At 38.3% G+C, this 21,255-nt stretch overlaps 4 protein-coding genes across 9 annotated transcripts; 2 read left to right on the forward strand and 2 right to left on the reverse strand.

Annotated features, from left to right (window-relative positions):
* The first annotated feature begins 738 nt into the window (after positions 1–738).
* frj (farjavit) lies at positions 739–3,848 on the forward strand. Its single transcript, XM_011311976.1, has 6 exons — positions 739–1,529; positions 1,917–2,188; positions 2,343–2,494; positions 2,575–2,783; positions 2,892–3,213; positions 3,448–3,848. The coding sequence occupies exons 1-6, from the start codon at positions 1,318–1,320 to the stop codon at positions 3,655–3,657; spliced, it is 1,377 nt and encodes a 458-aa protein (XP_011310278.1). The 5' UTR covers positions 739–1,317; the 3' UTR covers positions 3,658–3,848.
* Positions 3,849–3,930: 82 nt separating this feature from the next.
* SC35 (SR family splicing factor SC35) lies at positions 3,931–7,739 on the reverse strand. Of its 3 annotated transcripts, XR_892597.1 has the most exons (5): positions 7,434–7,739; positions 7,127–7,270; positions 6,698–6,895; positions 6,351–6,468; positions 3,931–5,129 (listed from the first exon to the last, which is right to left on the reverse strand). XR_892597.1 is itself a non-coding variant. In XM_011311978.1 (4 exons), the coding sequence occupies exons 1-4, from the start codon at positions 7,613–7,615 to the stop codon at positions 6,429–6,431; spliced, it is 564 nt and encodes a 187-aa protein (XP_011310280.1). In that variant the 5' UTR covers positions 7,616–7,739; the 3' UTR covers positions 5,667–6,428. The 3 variants fall into 3 exon arrangements, 2 of the variants coding, with proteins under 2 accessions (XP_011310280.1, XP_011310281.1); XM_011311978.1 differs by lacking the exon at positions 3,931–5,129 and having other exon boundaries at positions 5,667–6,468; XM_011311979.1 differs by lacking the exon at positions 3,931–5,129 and having other exon boundaries at positions 5,667–6,443; positions 7,434–7,734.
* Positions 7,740–7,778: 39 nt separating this feature from the next.
* LOC105270811 (uncharacterized) lies at positions 7,779–11,442 on the forward strand. The gene is made up of 3 exons (XM_011311984.1): positions 7,779–8,131; positions 8,274–8,470; positions 8,698–11,442. Exons 1-3 carry the CDS (start codon positions 8,026–8,028, stop codon positions 8,917–8,919), a joined length of 525 nt encoding a protein of 174 aa, XP_011310286.1. The 5' UTR covers positions 7,779–8,025; the 3' UTR covers positions 8,920–11,442.
* LOC105270810 (uncharacterized) lies at positions 8,986–21,142 on the reverse strand. 4 transcript variants are annotated; one of them, XM_011311983.1, is made up of 8 exons: positions 20,544–21,142; positions 18,801–18,956; positions 18,105–18,556; positions 17,236–17,476; positions 15,829–16,014; positions 15,501–15,750; positions 15,211–15,404; positions 8,986–15,108 (listed from the first exon to the last, which is right to left on the reverse strand). In XM_011311983.1, the coding sequence occupies exons 1-8, from the start codon at positions 20,679–20,681 to the stop codon at positions 14,986–14,988; spliced, it is 1,740 nt and encodes a 579-aa protein (XP_011310285.1). In that variant the 5' UTR covers positions 20,682–21,142; the 3' UTR covers positions 8,986–14,985. The 4 variants fall into 4 exon arrangements, with proteins under 4 accessions (XP_011310285.1, XP_011310284.1, XP_011310283.1 ...); XM_011311982.1 differs by having other exon boundaries at positions 17,236–17,506; XM_011311981.1 differs by having other exon boundaries at positions 8,986–15,404.
* Positions 21,143–21,255: the final 113 nt, after the last annotated feature.

Below are 21,255 nucleotides of genomic sequence, written 5' to 3' on the forward strand. Positions count from 1 at the left end.
GAAAAAATTGGAATTATTTAAAAAAAAAAATGAATGACGGCGGGATCGAACCCTGGCCGTCGGCGTGGTAGGCAAGCACGTTACCGCTAGGATAACGCATTATTAGAATAATAAAATCTCATTAGGAGTATATATTTTGCAAAAGTATCGTTTTAAAAAATTGCTAATTTTTCAATTTCACTGGATATCTTTCCGTTTTTCAAAAATTCAGTGTTTAAACGATATTTCGATTGATTAGCCAATTATAAAAAGATAAAATTGGAATTATTTAAAAAAAAAAAATGAATGACGCCGGGATTGAACCCAGGCCGCCGGCGTGCCAGGCGAGCACGTTGCCGCTAGGACAACGAATTCATTTAAAAATATAAACTCATTAGTGGTATATCTTCAACATATTGAATAATTTTTTCCATTGAAATTCCACAAGATGTGGCTTCCCCCTTCCGCTCGTTCTACAGTCGGCTAGATTGCAGTCAAACAAATAAAAAACAAAAAGCATTCATGCGGCAGAAAATGAAATTCACCCGTGTGGCGCCCTCCCTTTCTAGGGGTGCAGTACTACGATGCCGTTGGGGTCACTCAAACCCCCAGAACTGAACCTCGACTTCAGTCAATCCTCTTTGGAGTGACCCCAGCGGCATGGCAGTACTGCACCCCAAGAGAGGGAGGGCGCCACACACAATGGGGCTGTCTGCCCCTCAGCCGACTCGGTAACTGCCTCAGTAGCAGTCCCGCTGTCAGAGATTATGGAGTTACAATTTTTTGCCCCCATGGTTAAGGGTTTAAGGCTTTAATTAATTTAATTCTTATTGAAGACCAATAACTTCTTCGGAACTTCAGCAAATCTGTACAGGCCAACAGTCAATGAAAAAATTTTTTCATGTGAAAACATCCGGAGCAAATCCCAATGATACGAAGACCACATTATCTCCGAGAGGTGAAAGATCGTTTCAAGGAGGTCAAGGACTTGGTCTTCTGATTCGTTGAGAGTTCTTCGTTATTTGTTCCCCCAATTTTAAATCTAGCAGTTAATCCGAGGACAACTGCAATCCCTTGATACGTGTCCACATACTCCTCACACATGCTCAGAAAATATGACGTGGGTGGTAACGTGCTTGAATTTATTTAAGTCAAGTACTCTAGCTCAGTTGGCACGAGTCAGTCATGCTCGTCTAGTCAAAATCATCACCGCAGTGCCATTAACACCAATCAATGCCCAGCACTTGAATTTTTTCCTGCTCATCTGTCACGACACAACACCATTAATAAAAGGAGAATTTCATTATTTGGAATCGATCAGCTGTTTATCGTTGAAAAATGTTTATCGATGATGTTATTTATCTCATTGTGCTGCTGTTATGCATCAAATTTGGTCAAGTATTTCGGAGATTCAAAGACGCCGAGTCCAGGCAATGGATATCCACTGGTTTTGGATTATTTGTGACGTTTGTGGTGTCCGGTGTACATATTTTACATCCTATTATAAGTACTGTTATCACAGCGGTTCTGATAACGAAATTGTCACATCGGTGAGTTAATAATTCTTTGGACTTTGGTTTTTGGGTCAGCAGGGAATATCTCGATAGGGAGGGCAATCAGAGAGAAGGTCAAACAACCTTTTTTCTAGAGAATTTAATGAGCTACGAAAAAGGTTATATGAGGTTTCTTGATGGGTCACGTGGTTTGGGAGATATTGGGGGTATACTCTTTATAGAATTTTTGACAACTCCAGACAAACGTGCCCCCATGTTGAGGGAATTTTCTCGGAAACTTGGGGTTCTATTGGAAATTGCTAGAGAACTTTTTTATAGAGAATCTCGCGAGTTAGAAAAAAGGTCTCACGATGTTTTCGATGAACCCTATAGTTTCGGGGATATTGATGATGCCATGATTTTGTTCGATTTTTTAAAATGAAGAACGAGACACATAGCTGCCTTTTTCTTCACCTTCTTCTACCTCCTCGTCGTATTCCGCCTGGCTGATTGGTATGGTCTGGTGGTGCCGTCCACCCACGTGAATCTCCTCCAGATGATCATCACCCTGAGGCTCGCCGGTCTCGGGTTCGAGGTGAATTCAGCAGTTGAAAGCCTCAAGGAAGAACCCAATAACAGGACCTACAGAGCTATCAAGAACATCGGATTCCTGGACGTCTTCCACTTCGGACTAGGGTACATAGGACTCTTAACAGGTACTATTCACTTAAAAAAAATTTATTGTGCAATAAATCCGCCATCTCTTTAAGATATTCAATGAAAACTTCATTGAAGTCAAGTTTTTCCACTTTATTATTAATGGTATAATTAATTAATGATCAATTAATGGTTTAATTGGGGATTTCACAGGGCCTTATTACACCTACAGAACTTATCTGGACTGCATCCACCGAAATCTCGGGGATTACATCGACTGTGAAGGACAAACCATCAAGAAACTGAAAAAAATAGTAGTTGCTGTAGTTTTCCACCTGTTGTTCAATTTCTATTATCCTATAAGTGTAAGGACGCACTAGTGGTGTGATAACAAGCAATTGATAAACCACAAATAGCGAGTGACTGCCATTTGTTCCATTTACAGTACGTTTACACCGAGGAATTCCAGGCGAGATCGTTATTGTACAGATACTTCTACGTTTATCCCTCGTTTTTCAATTTTAAAACGAGAATTTATGCTGGGATGATGCTGTCTGAGTGCGTTTGTCAAATGGCAGGACTCGGAGCCTATCCTACGAGCTGTGAACCCCAGTCGGGGCTAGGACCAAAGGACTACAAAAAATATTTAGAATTGTAATAATTTTTCTCAATTATCCCAAATCTTCATTCAAATATGTTGAGATTATTCCATTAATATCTCGCCAACCACTGGATTTATAAAAAAATTTTTGTTTACATTAGAACAAACAATCGCCAAAAATTGAAATCCGAGGAGATCGATTTTAAGACTGTTCACAATATCGATATCCCAGCGGTGGAGAGGTGTTTCCTGGTGAGACATGCCATGAAATCCTGGAATATTACTGTGCAATACTGGATGGCAGCGTACGTTTACAAGCAATTCCCCAGTAAAACCCTAAGGACAGCTGCCACTTTCACGATCTCCGCTGTCTGGCATGGTTGGGCATTTGGATATTATGTTTCACTACTATCTCTCATATTTTTCCTACCAGTGGAGGATCTCTACGTCAAATTCTACCATCAGAGCGAGGAGAACAGTTTTGTAAGTCAAAACGCTATCTTTGTGTCTGATAATCCTCCGGGATTGCAGTGATCGTAAGACGAAAAATTGAAAAGACCATCTTCGTCGAGAATTTCATAAGCTGCAAATATGACCTTGTGACTTTTTTTTTCGATAAAATTCAGATTAAGAGATATTCTCATTTTTCCCTGGCATTTTCCTGTATATCAATTCTGAGATAATTGAATGAGTCATGGAAACGATTTATTATTTCAGAAGAAAAACGGACTTTGGGCACTTCTCTACTTCCTCAGGTTCTCCTGCATGTCCTACTTGGGAATTGGATTTCAACTGCTGGAATACGACAATACTGTGTACTATTTTACGAACATCTACGCTGCTGGACATGTATTTGTAGGATTATTATACGTTATCGGTCGCCTGGCGAAGCCATCGAGAATTGTTGAAACTGATAAGAGGCTGTGAATTATGAAAAAAATTGTTGATGTTACGAAAGTACCTACTAGCATTGTGACAAAGATCTTCCAGGAAGGATGTGATAATGCACAATTATACATATTTGCACAATAGATCAATTGAGGAGCAGGAATTTTATATGCAAATCATTGAGGAGTTGAGTGGATCTGAATTCTAAATAAAATTATTATAGATTTTAATTTTTTTTTGAAGTACTTTATTCAATTCTAGCCACAGGAAAATACTGCATTCAGCTACACTAAAAGATAAATTCGGTATTGAAGCTCGTAATTATTTCGATAATGAGTGATTTCAGGAAAATAAAAAAGATTTTATCCTAAAACCAGAGTAATCAGGGAAAAATTCGTCACTTCAACACAGAATTCAGATTAATAACTGATGAATACTTACGTGCCCAGTGCCTGCAATAAACTCATTATTACCATAACAAATAATCCCATTAACGATCGCAAAAATTGTTGACCATTTATCAAATAATAATCGGTCTCAATAAATTCCAGCATTGATACCGATACAAAACCATTCAGTACTCAAGTTGTGAAACCCTCCCCTTCCCATCACCCGTTAAATTTTCGATTATCTTCACAAGAATGGGTTCTAGGATAAAAAATTATGAGTAACTTTTTCGAGGAAATATTCACCTCTACAAAAAAGTCCAATAAAATTTCTTCCTGAAACCACTTCCTGTCGAGATAAACCAAAAATGCCCAGAAAATGAAATTTCGATCATCAGCGAAAAACTAGAGAGTAACAAGTGCGGAATATCTCGAAATAAAAGACAAATACCGAGATATTTCTGGGAACTTTTTTGTAGCTCTCAATGCCCTCTACAAAAAAGGTCCTACGAAAAATCTCGGTGTCCCCCTCCACATTCCGATATATTTCCAAAAAAAAAAAAAATAAAAAATAAAAACAATGGCTCTGCTCTTTTTCCATGATCTCCTTGCATTTTCACTCCCCCAAAGACAATAAAAAATCCCCGGAAGAATGAAAACTCACGGTTGAAAGTGGAGTGACGAGTAGACACGTTATAATCTCATCAGTCGACTACCCCCAGCTGAATCCTAAATCTCTCCATGTCGTCAGCCATAAGTGGCCAATGATATCGTAAACTTGGGGCTTCGATTGTTAAAAAAAATCTTGAGCCCCAGAGCAATTCCCAACATCATTGGCCTCTTAATCACGCGTAGTTAATCCATCCGTCCACCCCACGTTCATTCGCCAACTACCGATGGTGTCTGGTGATGATTAATTAAATTCGGCTGATAACTGCATAACCCCCAGAACTCTCGAATAATCTCGATCTATCTATCGCGAAAACTGCCTCAATATTTTTTTCACCAGACCACCAACCGCCTCTCGACAGCAAACAGCACAGATCCCCGCTACTTCCGGTTAACTGCTTACTCTCAGCTACCCCCATCATCGGCTACACTCGACACGCCACTCCTTTCCACCGCCTGTGGCACCATAAAATCACAACTTAGTTACGTGCTATAACTTAGCTGCATCCAGATTATTTTTTTTTTGTTTAAATGGTTTCAGAGAGCGATTGCGGTGGATAGAGGGACAGGAATATTTTGAAAATCCCGGTATCAATTACAACTCCTCTCCATCATTATAATAGCATCGATAATTCACTGGGAGAAAATGTCAGGAGTTTATTTTTGCAATTCCTGACATTCTGCTCCACGAGTGGGGAAATATTAGTTGAAGATATATAAAATATATTTGCATATTTATATATTGTTTTTTTTTTTCAAGTATTTGGATCGCTTTTGGGGAGAAAAATACATAAAAAAATGCATTTTATATATCTTTTTTTATGATTTATCGTTGAATAAAAAAATCATGGTTTTTCCCACTTGTTCTAAAATGCGTCACTTGACTTTAACGAAATCTACACGATGCCATACATTTCGATTGCCCCGTGATTATCAACAATAATCTGTTAATGATTTAGAAACCTTCATACATGCACATGAATTCTCGAGCTCTCTTGCGTCAGCATATTTTCTTAGTCGTACTTTATTATAAATGGCAAACGTACATAAATAAACCTGAAAAATTGATAATTACAGAAAAACGCAAAACTTACGGTCTAGAAAAATTTTCTACACACTGCGAGAATTCTACATTTTATTATCTTTACGTTTACTGTTTATTCTTATCAGCTTGGAAACTTTGTGGTGATAATTATTAATTAGAGTCTCGGTTATGGTTGTTATCACCACCTCTGTCAATTTAGCAATTGGTTAAACTCAGTATTAATCACTCTATTCATGAATGAGATAAGAAATAAAAAATTATACATGTAAACTTATTTTTAAAACGAAGCATATAATCAGTAAATGTTCAGTGATTACGTTTTTTTCCCAATAATTGGCCACAAAATGGTGGATTTTAATTCAATGATAACGAGAGTAATCAATAATAGTAATACCCGGAATTTTTCGAATAATTAAGAGTCGAAAATTTATTCAACATTACAATTCATTCAATTTGGATAGTTTTTTCATATTTTTGGTAAAAATAAAAAACCCCGAAGTGCGTCACCATGGTTAATATGAGAAGAAAAAACAAAATAACGAAATTATGATGCGACAATTGATCCGAACGTGCTAAGTGGATTTATTCATTGTTTTTCTTTGTTTTAGGTATGGAGAGTATTTGTAATATACCTTTTGCAGGCTGTGAGAACGATTCGGGAATTTTCATCGTGAGGGGCACGTTCGTCTCAATCCTGTACTCTCATACCATCAGCGCTTCAGTCTCTGTGAATTGGAAATTGAAACGATTCTGATTTAATTGAATTTTGTAGAGTTATGTTATTGATATATTGGGGGAGTGGGGAATATCTCTGAAGGGAATCTCGCCACAGTCTTCCTGGAGCATTTCTACTGCTGAAAATTATTTATTTAACTGGATAACAGCATAGAATTGTCTTTGATAGTTCACCCCCAATTATCGAGATATTCCCGAAGTAATGAGGCAAAAATGATGGAATTGAATTGAAGATGAGTAGTACCTTGACTTGGAGCGACTGTTGTTCTGCCTGTCTGCACTCTTGCTGCGCGAGCGGGACTTTCCTCTTGAGCTTTTGCTGTCTGAACGCGAGCGGCTGTGGCTGCGGCTGTAGGAACGTCTGCGATCACGATCACGGCTTCGTGACCTCGATCGAGATCTAGAGCGAGACCTCCTGCGATCGCGACTGCGACTGCGAGATCTGAATGAAGAGAAATATCGTTGAAGATACGTTTCACTCAATTACTCCATCACAAAAAAATCAAATTATCAAATTATTTCATTAATTTAAAGAGAATCCCATTAATTATTCTATACTCTAATTTTTTTATTTCATTCAATCTGCAAAATAAATTCGCATATCTCTTTTTTTGCTATTATTATTATTATTGAATAATTGCTGCACCATGAAAATACGAAAAAATGGACTTACCTCCCCCTGCGACGACTTCCACGGCTTCTGTGTGGTGATGTTGGCCTACCATATCGAGCCATTTGCACACGAAGTTCCCTCCCATCCAGGAGTCGTCCATCCATGGCGTCGAGTGCGTCCTCAGCGTCGCGTTTATCATAAAACCTGCGAAAAAAAAAATCATGTCACGAAAAACCCCTGGAACAGTGGAGAATCGTCGACGACACGAATATGGAGGGTCATGACGTCACGGGTCTCGACGCCTGGAGGTCCACACGAAATTTTTGCTGCTGGAGTAGGAACTCCTGGAGAATGACGTTTTACTTACCTGACAAATGCAAAACCCCGACTCTCCCGCGTAAAACGATCCCTGGGGATGTAGATATCCCCGACTTCACCGCAACGCTCGAACACGCGTCGAAGATCTTCCGGGGTTGTGCGATAGGTCAGATTATCAACCTTCAAGGATACCATCCCGTCGATCCGGGGTGGTGGACGTCCGTAACTCATCCTTGGGGAGGCTTTTATTATCTTTTTTTTATAACTTTTTACGAGATGTTCACGATATTTATGAATGCGGCGCACTAACGTCCGCACGCGTCAACGAGAAAATGGCGTATGATTTTTCTAGGTCGACGCTACGACACAACCCACACCGGAAGTCACTACGGCAGTTTTTTTTCTTCTCATTTTGCGATTCTATCGTGTTATTTATTCCTCGGGGCTAATGGGATATACTGAGATTTTATTCTACTTAGTTCATTCCATTTTTTTTATTTTATTTGGATTTATTAAGGGTTAGAAATTTTTTTTAGAGGAACTGACGACAGCTGTGCACTTGACTTCCGGGTTTGGGTGGTTTAAATGTCGATTGGTGAGATTAATCTTTTTCGATGGGAAATTAGGCGCAGTTTTTTGAGATGAGGAAAAATTCCGGGAACGATGCTGGGGCGATTTTTGATGAGGAGTTCAATAAGAAAATGAGGGTGGCGAATTTTCTGGTGAAAAATTTAGAGCGACGAAGAGGTTGGTTCTGTGATTTTTTGGATTTTTTTTTCATTGATATCTCGAAATCTCGGGATGATATGGCAATTTATTATTGAAAAACGATGGATCGAAGAGAAATTATTCACCAGCTCTATAAAACTGAGGGGAAATAATTTTTTAGACATAGATATTGCGAAAAACTACCTGACACGAGTGGGAAACATAAAATCCTCGAATTTAGAAGTGAAGAAAAATAGAAATGCATTCCTGTCGTATCTCATCAGAGTCCTGGGGGATGCTGTGCTTCCAGGATGTTCGGACGATCGGTCAGACACGGTGTGCGATCCTGACAATTCGCTGAAGGTCTTGCACGACATGGTAAGCCTCAAAGACCGTACCAAATTGATAAAACGATTCAACTCCATTTCAACGAGTATCTCAAACTCTAAGAAAACCAAAGAAATTTCTGTAATAACTTTTCCGTAGAGCTCAGTCAACTCTACAATAAAGGTAATTACGAAAATTGCGCTATCGTCTCTAGATCCGGAGATATTCGTTGAACGTTCGCACTGAATAATAATTCCCATATTCTTGGACGACTCCAGGATAATCTATCAGAAACGTCAGAGGAGACTCTGTACGAAGAGCCTCCAGTGAAGAAAATAATAAAATTCAAGTCCGAGTGGTCGAAAGACCACAGAACGTATGTCGCAGTGAAACCTCTTCCAGGGAGAGGTGCTCTCGTTTTCATGGCAGTGTCCAAACGCCCTGGGCTCGACAACTGGGACTTACCCCCTCCCCTGAGGTCCAGCATGAAGCAAAAATAATAATAGCATTTTATCCAGTAAATTGCAGTGATGTCGATCCAGTGAGGAAAATAAATAGGCAAGAGGTATTTTCAAAAAGATTTAATGAAGCTGCGTTTTGTGATATCACAACAATGCCCCGGCAAATTATTCTCCCTCGTAATAAAATCGTCAACTGACCCCTTGCACCACCTGGGACAACGTGAGAATCATCCCCTTCCAATTCATTTGTATAAAAAATAAATAATATCCACTACCCACTGAGCATTAATTTTGGTCCACTCTGTCAACTATAGAGATTACATATTCAGATTAAAATTGAGTGAATAATCGTGTCCCAGGTTTAATGCAATTGTATAATTTTTCAACACGTTTTTCCTTTTTTTATTCATGTTTCAATGTTATTTTTTAATAAGCATTCTGAAAATAATTTTTGTCTCTCTTTCCATAACAAATCACATACAGGAGCCAAATAAATAGCTTAAAATTTCTAACAGCATTATCAACTAATAATAATACGCAAGAAAAAATGGTAAAATCGAGTTTGAGAATTTGAGAAAAATACAGTTCAGTAGCCAAGAAGTGAAGTTCAAAAAATTGAAGTTTTTTGGAAATATCTCTTAATCCACGAGAGCTTAATAAATTTTGTGAGGACATTTTTTGCGGATCTTTTTATGCCCCATAAAAGACGTCCTCAGAAAAATTACATTATCTTTGGTAGATTCAGAGATATTCATCACTTCACTTCTTCGTTACATATTTATTGTTGAAACCATAAATTGTAGATTACGAAGGCTGGGTGGGAGGAGGGAGATTCGATCTTAACATTGAAATTGAAAGGAACGGGAGAAAATAAAACTTTGATTTTCGACAATCAGGACAAACGTACGTTGAATCGTTAAAACGCAATAATTTCAATTGTAGAAAAACTGGAGGAAAAATAATCCAGATGATTTTTCAACTTTACAGCGAATTATTCAATCAAAATATAAAGAAAAAAAAAACGTGCAATACGCAAATCAAGGAAACAGAGGAATAATCAGAGTCTAGGTCGTTTGATTTCATTAAATTGTCACTTACATCCTATTTACTACTCAACAATTCAAAAAAATACTTATAACGATACACACAACCTTGAATAATCTCAACAGCTGTTGGCCATAATCAGCCCGACCCAACTTATCCCTATTCTTCACAATTTTCCTCGAAATCAGTGATTTTCTCCTCGATTCTACTCAAATTGTTTCCAATTGCGATTTGCACGCAACCGTTTCCATCCGTACATCGTATTGAACATTTTTCATTTTCATTTCAACTCATCTCCTCGGGTTTTTATATCATTCAATGAGAACAGTAACTCCACATGTCTTCAATTATTAACAATATTATTTTTTTTATACAAAATACAGGGCACTCACAGTTTTAATCTCTAATTATTATTCACTGGAGTATTCGCAGCTTTTGCTCTTACTTTCAATTTCAATTTTACATTACAGTTTCATTAGTCCTGTTGGTTAGTAGAACAAAGACACAAGTTGAGTTTATTGATTTCACAAGAAGATAAAAATTCAATTCGTCAGGTTTTCGGGTTTATCCCGAGAACGATTGACCTGAGAGAAAAATGGTATTGCGCTTTTTTCAAGCTGATGACATTCTCCACAAGAATTTCCTTTAGCGTTTTCTCGTGGGAGCAGTCCTTATCGGGATAATTCCACTCAGACTGAATGAAAAAATCAACTTTCTCACGATGATGTTAACATTTTATTTATCAATTGCTCCGATAAAATGATTGGACGTGTCAACTTGTTGCCTTAGTCCACAGCCCACGAATTCCTTCATCTCGATTTTTAATTACAAGTATGTATGGTATAAAAATAATACTCAGTCAATTAGTTCTGATTAATACTCGCGATGTGACATGAATGAGTTTCTCTTTTATAAAAAACCAGTGAAAAGCGTGATTCATAAATTTTAATATTTAATCTCTATGCTAAACGGTCTACGCGCATTTAATTCAAGATCTCCTCCAATTTTTAGTACTTTCAGAGTTATTTCTGCTGTCACGTGGACGGACGGAACAGATGCCATGAGCCATTTTAATTCAGATCAATGTTTTCCATTTTCACGTTTTCCCCCACCTCAACGTGATTATCGCAATAAAATTCTGTACAAAATTTTCCGTAGTAAAATAATTATTTCATCTCATTCAGCGACAAACCACTGACATTTAATTATGCATTAATCACCAGCACAAGTTTTATAATTTCATTCCAGAATCATTTTCACTCCATCTCCTCCCCCCACCGTCCGTCTCCCATATCCCTAGAAAAACTGAAAAATGACTATTTCCATCTGATACCATCGCAGATACAATGATGATTAAAAAATAATGAAAAAGAAAAAAAAAAATACACTCGTACAAAATAATATTAAACGTAATAATAAATTAAGCCAGTCGCTGCTGCCAAAATTTCACAAAAAAAAATATGTGCGAACAGACGAGACAAATAAGTTACAATTGATTATTTAAATAAAAACGGAGGGACTGTAAAAACAGATGTAAAAAACGAAACTATAATTAATTAAATAATTAAGTAATCAACTGATTTTTTTCTTTCTTCGCTTTTAAGTAATGCTTTTTCGTATTGTTCGTCATTCAAAATGATACTTAAGGGCTAAAATCAAAGGTGTGGAATACTGATGTAAAAAAAAGAGAGAGAAAAACGAAAACATGTTCTTTCTAAAACGAAGCATTTCGCTACTGCCAGAGAAATGATTTTTCTTTCACTGTCAAACCCATGGCATTTTTGCAACTAAGTCTTAATGATTAACGACACTATTTCTTATATATTTATATGGTATTTTTTTTTTTACTTTTTTTCGTGTTTTGTTTCAATTAATATCAATCGTAAAATAGCAATACTCGGTCATCGTACGTTATATAAAAATATCATTTTAATTTCATTAGTAGAGAGCCTCGAATTCTATATTTACTCTATGAAAGCCTAACGTTTCCCTCCGATTACCCCCTAAAACAATATTGAGTAACGGATTTGGGGATAAGGCAATCGTTGGATCGGTAAATAATGAGATAATGTTTATGGTTCGAGTTGTGACGAGAGTAATCGAAAAATGCCTGACGAATAAAACTGTCCATTAGTAGCAGAGTCACGCGGTAGCCATTTGGTCTTTTTTATGTGCTGTGATGTTTCTGTTTAATCTGGATTGGAGTGAAATTATTAGAAATCCAAGTAATTCCTATCAACAAACATTTTAACATTCAACTCCAATTCAGTTACCTAAACCAAAAAGTCTCTAAATAAATTATGGCGAATCAAACAATAAAGAATGAATCGAATAACGAGAGGAAGTGCACAATGGAAGAATCACATTTCTTCGAATAATTCAAAAAATCCCAAGTTTTCATTTTATCAGAGACCAAGTGGTGAAATGAGCAGAATTTCCCAGTTTCGTCAAATATCGATTATCTCCACACCTGATCATTTCAGGGAGAAATATCTCAATCGATGATTGAGAGAAATGAGAAATTCCAGTTATCTCCCAGTTGTAAGAAAAAACCATTTTTCGTCAAGAAAATGTCCGCGATACAAGAAAATATTGTTGTCAACTTGAAAAATGGAAATCTTCGGATAAATAATTATGGTCTGTATAAAAATGACAGGATGTTTTCCTGCATCAAGTGAACTTGGATGAAAAATACTTTTTCCCCACTGGCTTTTATCACTCCACAACTGATTCAATTTCTAATTTATAGTCATGGTTGTATATGTGGCCAAAATATCCCTCACGAGCACATAATATAGAATATCATATATACAAATACATTCTGTTTCATAAAACTGTTTCTGTAATAAGGCTGGATGGATGGAGTTCTCGTTAAATTGCCAGTCAACTCTCAAGTCTTCAATCCCCACCACTGAAAAATCTCTGTTCAGACCATCAAACAACGAATAGAACGAATAGTAATTTGTCTTGTTCGATGCCCTTAACTATATCTATGTTACAAAGACTAAATCTATTTTTGGCAAAGTTATTTAGGTATTATGACATTAGAATAATTAACGGTTACATGAGTAAATGCACTGGCCATTGTTTTATCATTTTCCTGTGTTTCACCTTTAGTTTATTTTCATGTTCAATGGTTTGTTTAATAGTTCGTTATTCGTCATTCAAATCCAACAGAGGCATCTCAATGATTCCTGGGACACACCCAATAATTCATTAAACTCATCATTAATTAAGACTTGATATTGTCGACTGACTGCATTAATTTGTCATTCAATGCGTATCCAGAGTAAAAGCGAATATCATTTAATTATTTAATATTTATGTATTCCTGCATAGTTTTCTGGCCGTCCTGTATCTTTCCTTTATCTCTATCTCTGTTATTTATCTTTTTTATTTATCGTTACTGCTTAGGTTTTTTTTTTCATCGCTTTTGCATGAGCACAACTGGCATTTAATCAATGTTTAAGTACATAACAGTAATTAGAATGATTTTGCCATTTAGAGTGAAATTATTGTGATGATTTTTCGTATTTTCAATGATTTTAAAAAAAATATCGTTTAAAAAGTTATCGGCACTTGTTCAGCGTATAAAAATTCTCATTTTTTTTTTCGTATTGTTTTTATAGATTTCTTAATTCTACTCAGTAAGTAAATTCTCCGTTTTGAATTTCTTCTCGGGGTAGAATTTATTTTATAATCGAGAAATAGCACTTGATGGGGTAAAGTCATGGCGAATCACATTGACACTGGCAAATATTAATAAACCGCAAAAATTCAAAAATAATTTTCACCCGAGTCGCAAGTACACATCTGCAGTATCATTAAATCCCAAAATATCCAATGAAATTCGATAAATTCACCTCTAAAACCCTCTCCCTTTCGATTTAAAAAAGAGAAAAATAAAATGTTTAAAAAGAGTATTATTGTTCTTAGTGTCAGCTAAACAGCCCGTGGAACAAAATAAATCATTCGCACTAACTAAAATTTTGAATTCAATTACTCGCAAGTGAAGTAAAAGTACTGAATCACTCGTCATCGAGATGATTTGGAATCAGCAAAAAAAAAAAAAATAAAAATGTCCTACCCATTAAAATCAAATAATTGAAATAAATCAATGAAAATCTCGGTATTCCCTCGATTAAAAATAAAAACCTCAACCACTCGTTTTCGAGTTTAAGTTTGCGCGTATGTACAATTAATTCGTAGTTTTCCATCAACTCGTACAAAAATGTTCAGCTTTATAAAAAATATTATCCTTTGTTAAGTAAACGTTTTAACATTTATGATATTGTTCCGATGACTTCAGTGTAATCTTTTTATTCTCTTTCCCTCTTTCGCATTTAATACTGCTTTTTAATATCAATTTTTAAAATAATGCACTGCACCACGGGCTCGTTAGCTCCATAATCGAGTGATGCCAGTGAAAACAAAGTCGAATATTCCACTCAAACTCCAATAAATTCAATCAATCCGATATCAAAGATCTAAAGAGGGACAAGTTGATTTAGTCAATGCGTAAGTTATTGAGAGATATCTCCGAATGAAGGGGAGACAGTGCAATTTTTCTATGAAAATTTTTCATAGATCTTCGTCCCCTTTACAAAAATCCCCCTTTCATCTCAAACGAAAATGTCACTACCTCCCTCTAATTCAGAGATATTTTTTTGGGGGAATGATTAGCTAAATCGAGTTGTTACTCTTCACTTCTTCGTTTGAAGTTCTCAAAGAATTCCTCAGAATCCAAGAGAGATACCGATATTTTTGTAAAAGCATTGTTTGTGGTTCATACTAGGAACCACAAAAAAGCTCTTGCGAAAATGTCTCTTAGATTTTAGATTTCGAGATATTCCTCAAAAACTCTCAGAATTCACTCTCTCAAAAAAGTGAAAAATCGATAATTCCCTTTTCTCGTCCATGATCACTCGTCGTAGAGAGCATGAGTTCAATATATTCAACCACGAAATAGTAAAAATGAGTAACGGAATAATATAATAAGGCAATGTCGATGTAGAAAACGTTAATGACATTAAAATGTAACAAGAGAGCATCTTCCTCAGATCAGTGGGCCTCTTCCGACAGTGACGTTGATACTAGATTGAGAGGTACGTCAGAGACATTTTCATCATCACAATCATCCATTTCCTCCGAGTCGTGGCGATCTCTGGGCTCCTCTTTAACGTGCTGCGCAAAGTTCAGGGCATCACTCGAATTTGTACTGCCATTTGTACCGTCACGAGTAACACGACTAACTAAATCTACTGAATACATGTGAGGTGTACTCACGTGCATCATATACGTGGAGAGAGGGAGAGGATAATTTAATTGGCTGGATGGTGGATGCCCTGAGGACAGGTGGGATGGTGTCAGAGCAGCCATCATCAGGTGCGGTTGAATTTGACGACGAAGGGCTGCCAGCATGTCCGCACTCTCTGCATCCATCTGGTCAGCCTGGGCTGGAGCAATAGCTGCTTCTTTTTCTGGTAAAGAAATTTCAATTTCATCCAATTTATAATCAAATTCTAATATATTTACACATATATTTTGCCGGATAGATAATTCAATAATTAACTCACTTCGATGTCTCGTGGGTTTTTCACCCTTCGGTCGACGTCTGCGTGTGTGAATGGTGTCCCTCCTCATGGTATGGGGTCTGTTGACACCATGCAACTTGTAATAGAGGCCACACGCATTGCATACCATCTCTCCCTTCATGTTACGACGCCAAATCGTCGTCGTCATCGTACCACAATTTGTACAGGACATGTCGACTTTTTTTGTCATGTTGCCACTTTGCTGGTCAAAGTGCTGCTTCTGTTCATCAACCTTGAGGGAAAAAAAAATATTCAGCTGAAATAACGATACGGGGGTAATAAATTCTAGGGGCTTTTCACAGGGATTTACCTTGCTCTTTAATTTATTTGACCACGTTGTGAAATTTTGTGCTTGCTCATCACTAATATCCTGCTGATAATTCATGGTGTCTGGACTCGTGGGTGCTTTACTCGGGTAACTCTGTTTTCTCCTACCTTTTGTCTCTTTTCTACCAATACTGGCTGGACTGGACGGATTACTGTCCATTGATGCACTCTGGAACAATTAAAATCATTTACATAAATCAAACATGAAAATCAGATAATAATGTTTGCCATTTTTCGCAATAGCTCCATAGGTATTGAATTTACAAGAAAAAAATTCAGATATTTTTTTGTAGGCCGTTGAGATTCTCCACAAAAAAATTCCCTCGACATTTTTTTTTTTATACGAACAATTCTTAATCTATCAGGCCAGCAATCTGCAAGTATTTCAAGAGACCAAAAAATCTCCATGAGATTTGTCAAAACCCTGAAAAGATAATATTTACCGCGGGTACCAGAGGGCAGGTATCCGTCGTAAAATAATTCCAGTAAAATTCCCCGATACATCATAGAAAATGCTAGTATCTATCCCGATTTAGTTCCAAGAAAGGTAAACCCAGTGCAATGGAAAAATCGAACAAAGAGGAAGCAGTACCCCCTAACGATGCTCATCGTAGGAGTAACTGAGTTAAAATTCTCGAAAAATGCCCTCGAGAATTTTAGCCAACAATGGTTGACGCCCTAAAACTCGCCCATTGAGCTCTCAGGCTTATCTGAACATCTGTTAACAGCAGGATTGACACGGTAAAGGTTCCCGATTCCATTTTCAATGGCTCTCCAGGGCATATCACAAAGCGTCGCCTCTCCTAGTTATCTATTATCTTGCTATGTGGTCCCCCCACTTTCCCCCCCTCCAGGAAGAGGGAGATGGAGAGAGGGCCCCGAGGTACCTTTTACCTCAATACCTGAAAACCAGGCAGGTGGGACTTGAATAGCAAGGACCAGAAAGGAAAAAAAAATCCTATGGAAGGTGGGGATTCTCTTTGACATCCCGAAGGGTCACCTGACCTGCCACTCTTTATACCTGCGAGGTACCCACCGAGGGTACTATTTGCATTGTGCAAACACCAATCTACTTCCAGAGCCTTTACTCCAACATATTTCGATTTATCCGGCATTTTTCGGGCTTCACTGTTTGCTGGGCAAATTCGGGAGTCAGGTTTTCGAATTATTTTCATGATTATTCGGGGTTATCAGGGTTTATCTCGTCTGCAGTTAGTGGAAGTGATAGATAAATATTTGAGGAGATGCTGGTAGCTCAGCTTTGTTTACAGTCGAGTTGAATTTTCTCGGCAGAATTTTTGGAGGAAATTCTGGGCGTTTTCATTGGCTTCAGGATTATTTATTGTCAAGTTTAGTTTCGGTCGTTGATTGGTTAATTGGGGGCAATTACCTTGCACTCCAGTGACTGCATGTTCGTTCGATTTCCCAAAATCGAACAATCGGTCCTCTCCATTGTTGTGCCCTGCGTGTCCCTGTAGAATTTTATTTGGGGGGAAATCCTCCCAGTGTCCACCGCTGTTATTCCAATTTGCCGGTTGTTTATGAGTGATCGGAGGAGATTCGTAGCTTCACCAGAGAATCCATTGTTCACTTTGTCACCATTGGTCCTTGTTATCTCTAAACTCCGATTGCTGGAATCCACAGAAATCCAGTAGTTTGGTCTTTCAACGTTGAGGGATAAAGAAAAAATAGAAAAAAAACTTGGTGTGCAATTTTAAACGATTTTTCCCATTGAACGAAATTTCGAAAAATTCAATCTCATGCGCCAATGACTCAGATTTACAAAATTTATGCAGAATCTGGGCAAAATATGTGTATAAATATTTTTTTTATTATTCTGTTCATTGAAATTGGGGTAGATAGATATATTTTGTGAAATATAATTTTTTTCCTGTGGCTATCGTCATTTATTGTATGGTAATGAACGGGAGGGGAAAGAAAAATTAACGGAGTGATATCACACCTATCTCATTATTATTCAATCTCGATTTACAATCATGACTATTTATAGGACGCACAATGCATTTCTTTCAGGAGGACTAATGCCAACTCTGAGTTTTCTGGGGTTTTTAACCAATTTCTCATCGAGAAGGAATTCAAAAAATGGGGAAGGGTTCCGCGACAAAAACTGGGGCAGTGAAATAATTCACATTCGAAGCCCTAAATTACGGGATATTTATAAAAAACCGTATAGACTGAATTCAAGTTGAGTAAAAAATGATTAAAGATTTGGAAAATCGATTATGATTAAATACTCACTTAGCAAGTGCCTGCCACAGCTTCGTCGTCTCCTGGTCGATGTTAGTGTCGGAGCAGTTGCTCTCAGGTGTGTCCATTCGATTGACTGGACTGCGATTGGGTGACTCTCTCTTGGAGTCATCGTAATTATCATCCATTCTCTTACGTTTAACTGTCATGTCATAGCCATTCTCGTCTGCATCATCGTCATTCTCATCTCGATCCTCAATTTCCAATCTGTCTGGATCAGAGCTGTTTGAGCACGTGTCGTCCTCAGGCTCGCACTTGACATTTTCAGAATCTGGCATATCATTAGCCCTTAATTCGAGGTGATGGGTCTGCGTTTGAGGTAATACATTTTGATTGATGCTTGCGGGGGAGTTGGGCTCCTCATTGAAGAGGGTTTTGTTCAGCTGAAGAAATGATTGCAGTGGACTCAGGTCAGCTATTTTGGCAGTGGAGAAAGACTTGTCCTGGAATAATAGAAGAGAAATTATCCCCTCAGGAATGGGAACGTCTCCCTCAATTTATTTATTGTTTTTTTTTTATTCTCGGGGGATATAATGATAAATGATAAGCTGTCATGTGCATATGCTGCATATTTTCTCGAGTTGTTGGTGTCAGCAAAATTTGCCAATTGTCTTTCGCAATGCGACATCTTTTTCGTGTTATTGTAACAGGTGGAGTTAAAAGGATTATTATTTTTTCTTCTTGTACCTGGTTGTCTGCTGATGACAACTGCTTGGCATAGTCCAGGTACTGTTTGAGTATGACGTCGGATTTACGAGACACCTCACGAAAGTTGTGGAGTACATCCAGTTTGTACACACACCGGTGACAGATGATGGGCGGCAGGGAGTCGCCATCGTTCACCTGAAATTATTATATGGGAATAAATTAATTAATCTCAGTTGTGTGTCAGTCATGACACCAAAATCGTGAGAAATTGATGGATATGTCGATGCTAATAAAAATCTGTAGATAATGAAATAATCAATTATATGTGCGATTGGTCGATAAGAATTGATAAGCCCAGACCTCACTTCCTCATTCATGCTTTTCCTGGAATAATCCAGAAACCATTAACCTGATGGAATGTGTCAAAGGACCTTTTCTGAAGCCCTCGAAATTCTCTACAAAAAATCTTCCACTGCATTTTTCCTCGAAATCCACTTCCTCTCCAGAAATTCTCAAATAATCCCCCAAAATTCAAGCAATGATCATTCGTCAATATCTCAGAAACTCCTACCCCTATCAAAAATTTCTCGGGGAACTTTCTGTAGCCCTCAAAGCCCTCTCAAAAAAGTTCCTCACCCATTTCCCCCTAAGCCCACATCCTCCCACGATGCTCCCAAATTTCCTCCAACCAATTCGGAAAATCGCTTCCAGTGTGATCCGCCAATATCTCAAAAACTCGAGGGCCTACAAAAAAATACCCAGAGCAACTTTTTTTAGCCCTCAAAATTGCCCCCAAAATGCCGCCTCAACAATCCCCCCTGGTCACCCCCCGCCGTCGAGATATTCCCAAAATACTCGAATCCCCTCACCTCAAACAAAGAAACAATCCTCTCCTTTGGCAATCAACATCTCCCCTCCAAAACTTCCCTGTAAAAATCACTTTAGGGGAAACTCGACGCCGTGATTCAGTGACAAGAGTGCGTACAGTTCTGTCTGCAGGCGTGTGAAACCTGATAAGAGGGCGGTCCAAATAAGGAGTCTCGATCCCTCGTAACGGGCGTTATATATGTCCCCCGTAGCGGGTGCCGCGAAAAGAGATCGTGGCGTGGAGGACAGAGCAGAAAGGAAAGGGAAATAAAACTCGAACGTGAAGATAAAAAAAAATGAAAAGAAGGAAACGCCAGAGCCCAAACTAAACGTAAAAAAGACAGTCATAAACAGAACCAGTAAAAAGTGGAAGGAGCCGTCGAAGCCCACAGGTTCTAACCGTCTTGAAATCGTTGGGGAATGGGACAGTGGGAGGTGGGGGGGAAAGGCTTATCACTGCCATTTTAAATCGCCCGTGTGCTGGCTTATCTCGTGGCCACATCTCTCCTCTGCCAAACTTTCTCTCCCCATGGAGGAGAGGTATACCCGTACGAATCGACCAGAAAATTCACACAGCCAGAACAATGACAAAAAAAAAAACATCCCACCACACTGCACTATCAAATCACTCCACTCAGATAATCCAGATAACGACAGCCTCGAGATCAATTCATTTCTCGTATTTATCTCTCCTGGAAAGAAAAAAAAAATGACGAAAACGTAAGAGTGAAAATGCTCACGACCCCCCAGATGTTGCGTCTATTTCCGATGACTCTTTATCCACCCGAAATTATCCAAACGAGAGAAATCCACGTAACGTCTCCCCCATTGTCCCAGGCGATGTAAAATTGATGAATAAAGTGTGGGATAACGGTGGGTTCAAAAGTGATAAAAATCAAATATAAAAAAACTCACCGATATCGACAGACACGTTAGTATTTTGTCGGCAAAATTACGCTGTGCCCCTTCCTCCTCGAATATCGACAATTTGACACCATCCGACGATAAACAAAGGCGACACAGCTCGTAGAACTTGGGCGGTACATTGAACATAATTATGATAACCGAATTAAACGATAACAATCACTGGGGGGCACAGGGCACCAGCTATCACCTCACGTTTTGGGGGGGTAACAATGGTATGAATTAACGAGTCATCGATGAAACAGTGGATCCCACTGGTATTAATCTCCCAATGGCTCAAGTGCACTCACTCCCTTGGGACAACTTTTTTTTATCTTCCTCCTCTTCTTCTTTTTTTTTTGTCTATCTTTCTCCACTGCCACTGCGCGTTTGTTAATCGAGGCGTGAGGAATAAGGAGTCTCACTTATCACAGTCACCGTGGCGGCTCATTGTCAGAACAAGCCACACTACTCTCCACCATTATTTCCCTTCGGAATATACCAACGGATCGGCCCCTGGGGTTCACCTCACCTGGGTGGGGGTTTTTGTTGGGGGAGTACCAGGGGTATTATCACCTTCCAGGGAAATCTGCACGCTTCTCGGGGGAGCACTCCACAACTGCACGATTTTATTATTTTTTGACAATGGAACACGTCCGGGAGGGCGCTCCCATCGCTATCATGTTTACCAACTGATTAACATTTATTATTTATCACAGTTTTC

This window comes from Fopius arisanus, unplaced genomic scaffold (genome assembly GCF_000806365.1).
Source record: "Fopius arisanus strain USDA-PBARC FA_bdor unplaced genomic scaffold, ASM80636v1 scaffold00095, whole genome shotgun sequence".
In the NCBI taxonomy this organism is placed as follows: domain Eukaryota; kingdom Metazoa; phylum Arthropoda; class Insecta; order Hymenoptera; family Braconidae; genus Fopius; species Fopius arisanus.